This window comes from Rhinoraja longicauda, chromosome 9 (assembly GCF_053455715.1).
Source record: "Rhinoraja longicauda isolate Sanriku21f chromosome 9, sRhiLon1.1, whole genome shotgun sequence".
NCBI lineage: Eukaryota > Metazoa > Chordata > Chondrichthyes > Rajiformes > Arhynchobatidae > Rhinoraja > Rhinoraja longicauda.
Genome location: NC_135961.1, coordinates 3,091,809 through 3,103,857, shown reverse-complemented (window position 1 = coordinate 3,103,857; position 12,049 = coordinate 3,091,809). Strand labels below are relative to the sequence as shown.

Genomic DNA, 12,049 nt, shown 5'->3' with positions numbered 1-12,049 from the left:
TCCAGCCAGAAGGGAAAAGTGAGGGAAAGAGTGAGAATGAAAAAGGAAGAAAGAAAGAGAGAAGGGAGGGAAAGTGTGATACCTCCCTGCTAGCTATGTTCCCCTGTTGCAGGTTTGGAGCAAAACTGAGCCATTGCGACAGACCCAAGACCATTGGTACCACTTAATGATCAGGACTGGGCTGCCGGGATGTGTTCGAGATTCCCAGCACCCCATCTGAGGCCAAATCTGAGTGGCCGGGGCAAACCTGCGACCGCTAGTCCCTCTTATCTTATTTGCCCACAGACAACGAGGGACTGTGCCTGCACAGAGGCAAAGACTGAGCAGCCAAGAATAAACCTACAACACCTCTTGAGGCAAGGATGAACTGCAGGGACAAGCCTGAGAGCACCAGTGCCTCTTACCTACCCACGTACTCACGCGCAGAGGCAACGACTGAGTGTCCAGGATCAGCCTGAGCCTCCTCGTCAAACCCAAGGCTGAGTTCCTTAGACAAGCCTGAGACTGCCAGCACCTTCTCTCCAGGCAAGGGTCACCTGCAGGGACAAGCCTGAGATCGCCGCACCTCCTTCGAGACCAGGACTGAGCTGCCGGGACCAGCCCGAGATCGGCAGATCCTCCTCACATGTGCACTGAAAGGAGGGACAGCGCCCCCACCTGGACCTTCTTGTCACTATAAATAGACCATATTAAGTGAGTTCACTCTACTGTGAGTGTTGGAGTAGACCCGGCATCATCCCTGACACCACATAATCCACAGTAAACTTGATGGTAAACTATTTGTGGTAATATCCTCTGTTTACTAAACCTTTTGCTTTTGGAAAGTTGCTTTTTTAATCGTTAAAACACATACATTTCACAATTATCAGATCTTTGGTTAAATTACTTTGCTGCACAAAGTGCAATTTTTGTTTCCTTCATTCTATCATGACAACTATATTTCCTCGTCTCCGGTACCACTGTAGTAATCTTAGGCCATTCTCTCAAGCCTTGACATCCTTTTTAAAGTGTGCTGCCAGGATTACTACATTTAGCATATTGTTACCTGGCGACACAGGGAAAGCAATAAATGTGTTTCTACACGGTGGAGCAGTGGAAGAGTTGCTGCCTTACAGCGCCAGAGACCCAGTTCAATCCTGACTATGGCTGCTATCTGAATGGAATTTGTACGTTCCCCTTGTGACCTTGTAGGTTTTCTCTGGGTGCTCCGGTTTCCTCCCACACTCCAAGGATGTGCAGATTTGTAGGTTAATTGGCTTCTGTAAATTCCGTACCGACTCAGTGGGCCGAAGGAAGGGCCTGTATCCATGCTGAATCTATAAGCCAAACTAAATCAGTGTATGTCGCCCTCTTGTGATACTTGCTAATGTGATGCGATACTTGTGTTCACATCGGTACGTCTCACAAATTCATAAAACTTTAAGACCCACGCTGATAAAACAGACTTATTTATGCAAAATAAGTTGTTACCGGGGCAGATTTGACTGAGAGAAGATTAAGCTGTCAGCTTAGGTTTTATTTAATAAAAGCTGGTAGCACTGGAGACTGAACACAAACTTGCACTGAACTACAATAGGTGGAGTAGGAAGAGTATTGGAGCATCGGGATCTCTGTTTCCTTTTTTATTTTATTCTTATTTAATACAACCAGCAAACAAATTAGATATGCCTTATGTTTGAGACTCCTTGATCTTCCCATTACTGGTCATTTGCAGGTTCTCTCAAAATCCAATCTGAAGATGATGCCACGGCAAACGTGGCTTTCAATTGACTCCATTTGATCACTAGCACGGAGATTAAAAACCGCAAGTGAAACAAGTGATGAAGTTCAGAGTCTGCACAGGATAAAATTCATATCACAAAATGAGCAGCAGCTGGCATCAGCCTAATCACAGCAGTATACTTAAGTTCCCCGGTTTTAAGGGACGAATCGCAACATAAATAATGGATCCAGACCATAATGGTGTCCAGAGCTGCAATAAGCAAATTTCTGGTACAAAGCAAGAGTGAGTTGTGTCCTTCATGCTTCCCTTAAGTCCTACAAAAGGCTTTGTTACTGTGGATGGCAATGCATTCATAGTCAGGCTGCTACCACATAGAGCTCCAATCTTTTTGATCTCCAACCTGGAAAGGCCATGTAACAGCATAGAAACATAGGTGCAGGAGTAGGCCAGTCGGCCCTTTGAGCCAGCACCGCTATTCAATATGATCATGGCTGATCATCTAAAATCAGTACCTCGTTCCTGCTTTTCCCCCATATCCCTTGATTCCTTTAGCTGTGAGAGCTAAATCTAACTCTCTTGAAAACATCCAGTGAATTGGCCTCCACTGCCTTCTGTGGCAGAGAATTCCACAGATTCACAACTCTCTGGGTAAAGAAGATTTTCCTCATCTCAGTTCTAAATGGCCTACCCCTTATTCTTAAACCGTGACCCCTGGTTCTGGATGAATAGACCTGGAGAAAGATTGAATTTTAATTGATCATAGTCCCTGCAGTCATAGAAATCAGTTGAAGTGAAGTCCCCCTCTTATGATGGTTCTGAAACAATGGGAGATGCATCTTCTGCCTTTTGTAAAGGGGGTCAGTTCCAGGTCACTAGAACATATAGTCTGACGAAGGGTCTCAACTCGAAATGTCACCTATCTATGTTCTCCAGAGATGCTGCCTGACCTGCTGAGTTACTCCAGTACTTTGTGCCCTTGTTAATGTCAGTTGTTTGCATTTATTTCAGAAGTGTGGAAGAACTCCGGTGTAAATCAGAATCTAGGGTTGGAGAGATGGATTTGATCCAACTGTAAAGGAAGTGACTGGTTTGATGTAATCTGAAATAGATGGATCTTCATCTTCATCTATCTCATTTTTTACTTTTTTTCTCCTGGGCTTCCTGCTGCTCCTCTCTATGATTAATCCCATGGAATGGTGAGATTGTGAAGAATTGGATCCTACTGTAATGTTCCACAATCTTACCACTGTCCTAGACAATAAAATAACCCATGACACCCTTTATCAGAATTCCAATGACCAGTTGGAAGAAGTGCTTCAATGGCAATTGTAAATTGAAGTTCGGAAGCAAGAAACAATAATTCAGACGCTGACTGGTCCTACCTCCCGGCTTTGCCCCAGCACAGGACCTCTCAGGAGAACTGGAATGCATCAGTTTTTGTTCTTATGGTAGCAACTCCAATAACCTTGAGTTTCTGCAACATGAAATCCCTTTCTGTTCATGAATGCTGCAGTGGTCATGAATGCAATCTTGGACTCCCCGTATGTGGGGGAAGCTTAACGGCACATCAGCTGTTGTAGATGAGAACATGATGATTCACTGAACACCTCCTCACAGTCCACCTCGGCCCAGCAGATCTCCTGGCTGCTAAACACTCCCACTCCCACAATGACCTTTCTGTCATGGGCCTCCTCCACTGTCAGAGTGAGGCCCAATGCAAATTAGAGGAACAGCACCTCATATTTTGCTTGGGCAACTTACAGCACAGCAGTATCAATATTGATTTCTCTATCTTCAAGTAATCCTTGCTTTCCCTCCCTCCCTGTACCCCCATCCTAATTCTGACTAGTTTAATTATTTTTCTGATTAAATATTACTGATTGTATGCCTCATTGTCACCTTCCCCTCAGCTAAAAATGTACCATTCTACATTTCCTTGATCATCGTCCCCTTCGATCTGTTTCACACTTTACCCTTCCATACCTCTGTCTCCCTCTCCCCGACTTTCAGTCTGAAGAAGGGTCTCAACCCGAAACGTCACCCTTTCCTTCTCTCCAGAGATGCTGCCTGTCCCGCTGAGTTACTCCAGCATTTTGTGTCTACGGTGTAAATCAGCATCTGCAGTTCCTTCCTACACATGATATTATTGGGGTCTTTTGGAGTGCAACATCTGTGAGTTCTTTAATGAGAAACTACAGCTTTGACTGGCCAATGTTTGTATTTTAACTACTATAGTTAGGAATAATCTAGAGACAATCATTTCATGCCTTGTGACTCTAAAGTCCTCAGGTGATGCAGAGGGACTTTTCAGGTGGGTAAAACAGACAACAGAGGACAGGCATAAGCTTAATGCTGAATGAAAGTCTCCTGACAGCGATTATATTTTGATAGGAAAGAACTGCAGATGCTGTTTTAAACCGAAGGTAGACTCAAAATGCTGGAGTAACTCAGCGGGACAGGCAGCATCTCTGGAGAGAAGGGATGGGTAACGTTTCGGGTCGAGACCCTACTTCAGACTGAAGATGAGGCTTGACCCGAAACATCACCCATTCCTTCTCTCCAGAGATGCTGCCTGTCCGGCTGAGTTACTCCAGCATTTTGTGTCTACCTTCGATTATATTTTGATAATAGTTTAAGTTCACTGGAAATGCACACAGACAAAAGTGGATTGGTTTTGCTGGCTTTGATGTTTATTTACAGGCTTCCAAGCTGAAAGACCTCCATTCTCTCAGTCTGCCTCCCAAGGCAGGATCTACACTGAAAATTTTAGGTCATCTGAGAAGCATACCCTTCATGGTTTTCTGATGTCAACAGGACCTTGGCACACAATTTACCTGGAATAAAATCTGGATCTTCCATCTAGTTTGTCCTGCACAAACTAGATAGTATTGCATAGAACAGAATATGCAGTCCAATGGGCGATGTTTCAGGTCGAGATCCTTTTTCAGACTCTGACAAGGGTCTCGACCCGAAACGGCACCCATTCCTTCTCTCCAGAGATGCTGCCTGTCCCGCTGAGTTACTCCAACATTTTATGTCTATCTTTGGTATAAACCAGCATCTGCAGTTCCTTCCTACACATGCAGTCCAATGGTCTAAATAAGGGTTTATGCTGTTTTGGAATCTGCATGCAGTTAACTTCACTCTATAGTTATTTTCAAACACCACCCATCACCTTTTGTGTTTATTCTACTTCACCTTGAATAAATCTAAGCTATTCACTGTATGTACACTTGGTGATAATATGTTTTACATTTTAACCAATTGAGTTAGTTTTCCTGAAATGACTGTTTTATATGAATGGCCTTTAGCTTGGTCTTTCCCCAAGTGAAAATTTCTCCGCATCTACCCAACCAATCCATTTATAACATTTATAATATTAAAGGCCTTGAATCACCTCCCAGCTTTGTTTTCCAGAAAAAGAATCATCTCAACCTGTCCAGTCTGCTTCAAATCATATGCTCTCAGATGTAGTAACATACTCCCACATATTTTGTACCTTCTCCCTACATAATAAAAAAACTACATCGCTTTTCCTTCTAGCCATAAGCCCTGATGCTTAATTTTCTTTTTCTAGGTTCATGAACCATCATTAATTTCTATTGCTCTGTGTCTTTATACCTCTGGATCTCTTCACCACAAAATGATCATTATCCAGAATGTGGTCTTCTTCCTATCAAATTAAACCAATTTAGATTGAAATTCTTAGGTTTATATAGCATTGCAATATCTGCTTCCATTGTGAAAAGTGCATGCAGGTTGTAAAAGCTTAGTGGTGCTTCAAAAAAACTATTAATAGTTAAGCAAAGCAAAGAATGCTGGAAAAAAACTCCAGGTCCTATTAAAGAAAAACATGAGAACTCTTTAAATATCTGTTGTTCAGATTCCAAGGCAAGACATGGAGTTAGTTGTTGACTGTTTTGCAGTGTCCCATTAAAGTGACACCAGGGGTTAATACAGGGACTCTTTGGATTTCTGATAACCTAACATGGAAATCCAACTTAATTTATTTCCCCATACATTTTATAAACATTTTCACGCTTGTAATAGGCATAAAATGTTTCATGGCATTTACTAATGACTGGAGAAAGTAAATATTCCATTAGTTGAATTATGGCGGGTTTAATTATGAGGAGTTATTATTCAATAAAATTAAAGAATTATAGCAAGTGTATGTACAATGATATGATCTGGGTTACTATAGAAAATGGACATTTGACTGTTGGAGCAATCAGCGTACAAACAGTTCTCAGAAATATAATTCTTACAAAACCTGAATTCTGCCTGCACAAATACTTTAGTGGTTGCTAACACGATTTTCAGAATAAAGGGAAGTTGGTACATAAGGTTTAGGAATGCTTTGTAAGTTAATCGTGCCATGCATGCAAAACTCAGCAGATTTGCTCATTTTCTCCTCATTTCCTTCCTATCCCGCCTGTCACAATATGTCACATAAATATGTTCTTCTATATTGATGATATTTGTTATATCTGCTCTCCATTTATACCTTAGTGTAATCAGGCTGAATGCATTAAGAGAACTAAATTTGTTTTACAGGCAACGGCCGTAACACTTTTACAGAATGAGTCAAGCCCAACCAGTGAAGAGCCTCCTCTACCTGGGAAGATGACAATTTCTCCTCCATGTGCCACCTTGGTTCTCGGGCAGCCAACACCTCCACCATCTACTTCAAACCTTGCAACAGCAACCATGTTAACAGATACAGTGCTACTAAAGGAACTATGTGAAGGTTACCACTTTCTTACGCCAGAGGAGGCACCATCACCTCCAGGAATGCTTAACCCAGGTACTCCTCTTACTCAGAGCCGCACCATGCACGTCCTGGACGCAGTCACCCAGGATTCAATGCACGAGGATTCAGTTCGAGGCCTTGTCAAGCTAAGTTCGGTTTGACCCATTCTAACTGTCCAGATTCCAATTGTTGTTGTTGTTAGCACCCTATCAGGAAATGGCATCGTATTTCCAGCACAGACTAGAAATAAAAGATGATCACTACTGTATTGATTACAGAGAATATGTGGCAGAAGAAGAAACACCACCCTCAGACAAAGAAGCAACACTTAATGGATAGTCTTATCGATGGGGCCAGAGCAGAAGACAATTCAACTGAGATACTGAATAAGGGTTACTTTGATTGTGCTCTACTTTAAAGATGTTGCACAGTTGCGATCATTCGGAAAGATCAATGATGTATGAGGGTGCTGAAACAGAACACTGAGTAAATCAAATACTAAACACCGTATGAATCATCTTTATCATCAAAATATGAGTATTTCATCTCTTGTGTGGGTGATTCAGAATAAGTAATTATAAAGTGTTCTGACAAAGCCAGTTTGAACTGTAATCTTAAATCACTAAGCCACATTGTAAGCAAGTGTTAAAGAACCTGTGTAAAATATTTTGCTTTCCAAAGAATACAAACAAGGGCAAAGGAAAGCAGAAAAGTTAAATGCAATATTCTTCACTTAATCATTTTTTGGGATTGAAAGACCACGAATATTAAGAGCCACTATTGACTTATCATTTATCTCTTTTTTATGTACAGTGTTTTAAAAGAAGCTTTGTTGTGCCATGTCACCATTTAAAATTGGTGATATTTATTAATAAATTGATGACACTTTTATTCTTTAAGTTGATGTACCTGCAAATGTGTGTAATGAAATTCCTGTTTTCAGCTGAAATCCAGATTCCTACCTAATTTTGTCTCACAAATTTCTCCCACATTTAAAAAATATATAAATCTGCATTGTTTGTTAGAGCCATATAATCATGCACCACTTTATTTGACCAATAGTGATTCGCCCAGAAGTTGCTGTCAAATTTGCCCCACTTCCCTACTCTTTCTCCTTTGCCTGGCAGATCCCATTGAATCTGCTCCGACTACCTGTTCAAGGAGTACAGAGACAATAATTTGGTCTGTGAAAGGAAATTCTCTTTTAATCTGTCCTGAATATTTTTAGCAATCATGTTAAAATCTGGTTACTGTCCCTCTGAAATTAAAAAAAATTCTCCTTGTTTACACCAAACCATTTATAATGTTAAATTGCTTTGCTAAATGTCTCCTTAGTTCTATGCCCCAAAAGGAATAATGGCAGCTCTTCTGGACGAAACACAATTATTCTAGGTGCCATTTTGGTGCATTTCCCTTCCCTTTTCTAAACTACAGTATTCACAATATGACACATTAATCCACGTGGGACAGTAGGAATCATTTATATAGGTTAGGTATAACTTTGCAAAGCAAACAGCTGCAAATGTGAAATAAAGAGAATCTTGGGAATAGAAGATCAGGTAGCTTCAGTGCAGGTATTGACTTGAAACATGAACTCTGGTTCTTTATGCAGATATTGCTTGTCTACTTCCAGCAATTCTGGTTTCTATTTTTAATATAACTTAATTTCTCCTGTATTCTGAGTTCTATTTATAAAATGCAGAATCCCTTGGACTTGCTTTAAGGCAGTGGTGTCTAAACTTTTTTCAAAGAGGGCCAGATTTGATAATGTGAAAATACCCAAGGGCCAATGGAAATGCATTAGGTAACTTATCATGGGAAATTAGATGTTGTCTGTTAATGTGCTCTCCCCCCCCCCCCCCCCCCCGGACCTTTAACTAATGCGCTCCCCCCCCCCCCCCCCCCCCCCCCGGACCTTTAACTAATGCGCCCCCCCCCCGACCTTTAACTAATGCGTTCCCCCCCCCCCAACCTTTACCCAAGGGCCAATGGAAATGCATTAGGTAACTTATCATGGGAAATTAGATGTTGTCTGTTAATGCGCTCTCCCTCCCCCCCCCGACCTTTAATTAATGCGCTCCCCCCCCCACCGGACCTTTAACTAATGCGCTCCCCCACCCCCCCCGGACCTTTAACTAATGTGCTCCCCCCCCCGGACCTTTAACTAATGCGCTCCCCCCCCCCCCCCCCCCCCCCGGACCTTTAACTAATGCGCTCCCCCCCCCCCCCCGGACCTTTAACTAATGTGCTCCCCCCCCCCGGACCTTTAACTAATGCGCTCCCCCCCCCCCCCCCCGCCCCCCGGACCTTTAACTAATGCGCTCCCCCACCCCCCTCCCCCCCCCGGACCTTTAACTAATGCGTTCCCCCCCCCCAGACCTTTAACTAATGCGCTCCCCCCCCCCCCCCCCGGACCTTTAACTAACCCGCCCGACTGATGGGAGCACCTGCCAATGAGCGTGCGGGGTGAGGAGAACTCTGCTGCTACTCTCCCGTCCTCCCCCCCCCCCCCGCACGCCCTCAACCCACTGCCGCCGGGAAGTGTAGTCGCCGTCGCCTCTCCCGCTCGGGGGGGGGGGGGGAGGTCGGGCAGCGCTGACCGCCGGGAGGTGTAGTCGCCCTCTCCCCTCCCCTCTCCCTCTCCCCTACCTTCATTCTGTTAGACAGTGCTGGCGGGCCGTAAATAATAAATTTTAAGACGGAAGCTGCGGGCCGTATAAAATCTGACCTCGGGCCGCGATTGGCCCCCGGGCCGGACTTTGGACATGTCTGCTTTAAGGCTTCTTAACCTGCCCAGCCGTATTTGACTCATCCAATCCAAATGGAATAGTTCACACCTCACTGCATTGGTTTTAATCTGATATTTATGCACATTTTGTGTGTCTGATCTTTCTTCCTCATTGTTTCTTACTCTAGATTTCATGTCACTTGCAGGATAAAAGTTATACCTTGTTTCCCAAAAAATGTCCAACTGAAACATGCTCTGCTTGTCCCATTTCAATAGCCAGATTAGATCCTTGCATCATGCTTACTCATTGAGTTGGAAACAACTACTGACAAAAATGTTATCTACATTTCTGGAATTTTTCTTCTTCTTGCCCTTACTATTGTTTCCCTTTATCAAAGTAATTTGAAATCTTTACTGAAATAACTGTCAAATCGTTCACACATCAATCATCACTGCTATAATTGAAAGTATATTGTGAAAACAAATATAGATAGTGCGAAGAAAGTACTTTTTTCATCTTGCAGGTTTTCACTTTATATTTAAAGATGAATGTGTTGTTAGCGGGTATGCGGAAGATTCTAGAGTTGACACTTTATACTGCATTTGTTTTATAAAAAAATAAAGTTTTATTTTATGATTGTGTCAAAGCAGGCCAAAGGGATATTTTATAGGAAGTGATGAATGGTGGAGGAAATAAAATGACAGAATATAGAACAGTACAGCACAAGAACAGGCCTTTGTCCATATTGTCGACGCCAAACATGCTGCCAATACTATCTCGTATAATAACCTGAACATAATCCATATATCTACATTCTCTGCATATCTATATTGCATTTCGCAAGTTATCGGAGTAGAATTATGCCATTTGGCCCATCGAGTCTACTCCGCCATTCAATCATGGCTGATCTTTGCCTCCTAATCCCATTTTCCTGCCTTCTCCCCATTCCCCATAATATTTAATGGGTGTCTGCTGGGAAGGCACTTAGTTATGTGGATGTCTTCCCAGCAAACACGACACGGAGTTGGAAAGAGCCAAAATGTTTTAATCAAACCAGGAACTAATACACCTTCACAAGTTATAGGAGTAGAATTAGGCCATTTAGCCCATCGAGTCTACTCCGCCATTCAATCATGGCTGATCTCTCTGCCTCCTAATCCAGCATTTTTCCTGTCTTCTCCCCACAACCCTTGACGCCCGTTCTAATACAAATTCAGTTATAGGAGTAAAATTAGGCCATTCGGTCAAAACCAAACCATTTAGCCCTTCGGCCCAAACTACGGCAAACCAATTGTGGCCTTGAATATACTTAACGACTGTCAACCCACAGCTCGCCCAGGTACAAATTCCACAGATTTGAAAAAAAAACTCCAGATGCTGGAAATTATAAATAAAAAATGAAAATAATGTTAATGCATAGCAAGTCAGGCAGCAACTGTGGAAAAAGAAATAGCCATAACAATTTGAAATCATCTCATCAAATCTGTTTTTTTCTGTCTATGCTGCCTGACCCGCTGAGTATTCTCAACACACTCCACATCCAAAGATTTACAAATCTGCATAAAACAATTTCCGCTTTACTCAAGCGTACATCTGCTTCCCAGAATGTCTGTGCTCTGAACAGCTAATCATTATTTTCCATATTTCAAATATTAGATGAAAATTCTTCTTCTCTATTAGGGTAGGTTTAGAGGGATACTAGACCAAGTGGATCCGTTGGGCCCAAACCTCTCCTGCTTTGGTGTAGCACCTTCTCCTCCCCCACACCCCCCTCCCCTCTCCCTCCACCCCCCCCCCTCCCTCCCCCCCACCCCCCTCAACCCCCCTTATCCTCCATTCCCCCTCCCTCCCTAGGAGATAGATTTAAACTTTTAAATGTGAATAACTTTTAAAATATAACACCGATTTCAATGAAACTTCTTCCATTAGCACCAAAGGGACGACGGTGAGTAAGGTGGGCTTAAAATTGTTACGTTATCGTGTACCGTTTTGGCTGTAGTTCAGGAACAAACAAACTAACGAGAGTTTTAGTATATAGATGGGCCAAATGCAAGCAGGTGGGACTAGTGTAGATGGGGCATGTTGGTCGGTGTGGGCAAGTACAGTCAAATGCCCTGTTCCCTTGCTGTATGACACTGTTCTAATGTGAAGAAAATGAACATAGAACATTGAATAGTACAGCACAAGAACAAGCCCTTCAGCCTATAATGTCTGCGCTGAACTTGATGCCAAGACCACCTCTTATCTGTCCACAGATAATCTATAGCCCTCCATTCTCCGTATATCCATGTGCCTATCCAAAAGTCTTAGAAATGTCACTGTTGTATCTGCCTCGACCACCACCCCCGGCAGCAGATTCCAGGCAGTCAACACCCTTTGTATATAAAAACCAGCCCCGCACATCTACTTTAAACTTTGTCCCTCTCAACTTAAAGCTATCTACTCTAGTATTGGATATTTCCATCCTGGAAAAAGGATCTGACTGCCTACTCATAAATGTTTATACTTCCATCAGGTCTCCCCTCAACTTGTGGAATTCCATAGAAAACAATCTAAGTCTGTGCAACCTCTTTTTGTAACTAATACCCCCTAATCCAGGCATCATTCTGGTAAACATAGTCTCCACCCTTTCTAAAGTCTCCACATCCTTACGGTATTGGGGCGACCAGAACTACATGCATTATTCCAAAAGCACCCTAACCAAAGTCCTACAAAGCTGCATTGTGACTTCCTGACTATTATATCAATGTCCTGACCAATAAAGGCAAGCACACCATATGCCTTGTTTAGTATTTGATCTACTTGTGTTGCTGCTCGGGGAGGTAGGGACTAAGACACCAAGTT

The 12,049-nt window shown here is 42.8% G+C and overlaps 1 protein-coding gene across 2 annotated transcripts in view; it reads left to right on the top strand.

Annotated features, from left to right (window-relative positions):
* zdhhc14 (zDHHC palmitoyltransferase 14) overlaps nucleotides 1–8,282 on the top strand; it is a 108,371-nt gene extending 100,089 nt beyond the window's left edge. For both annotated transcript variants that reach the window (XM_078404699.1, XM_078404700.1), the window contains exon 9: nucleotides 6,281–8,282. In XM_078404699.1, coding sequence (XP_078260825.1) covers nucleotides 6,281–6,637 — 357 coding nt within the window. In that variant the 3' untranslated portion in view covers nucleotides 6,638–8,282. The remainder of the gene's footprint in view (nucleotides 1–6,280) is intronic.
* The last annotated feature ends 3,767 nt before the right edge of the window (nucleotides 8,283–12,049 follow it).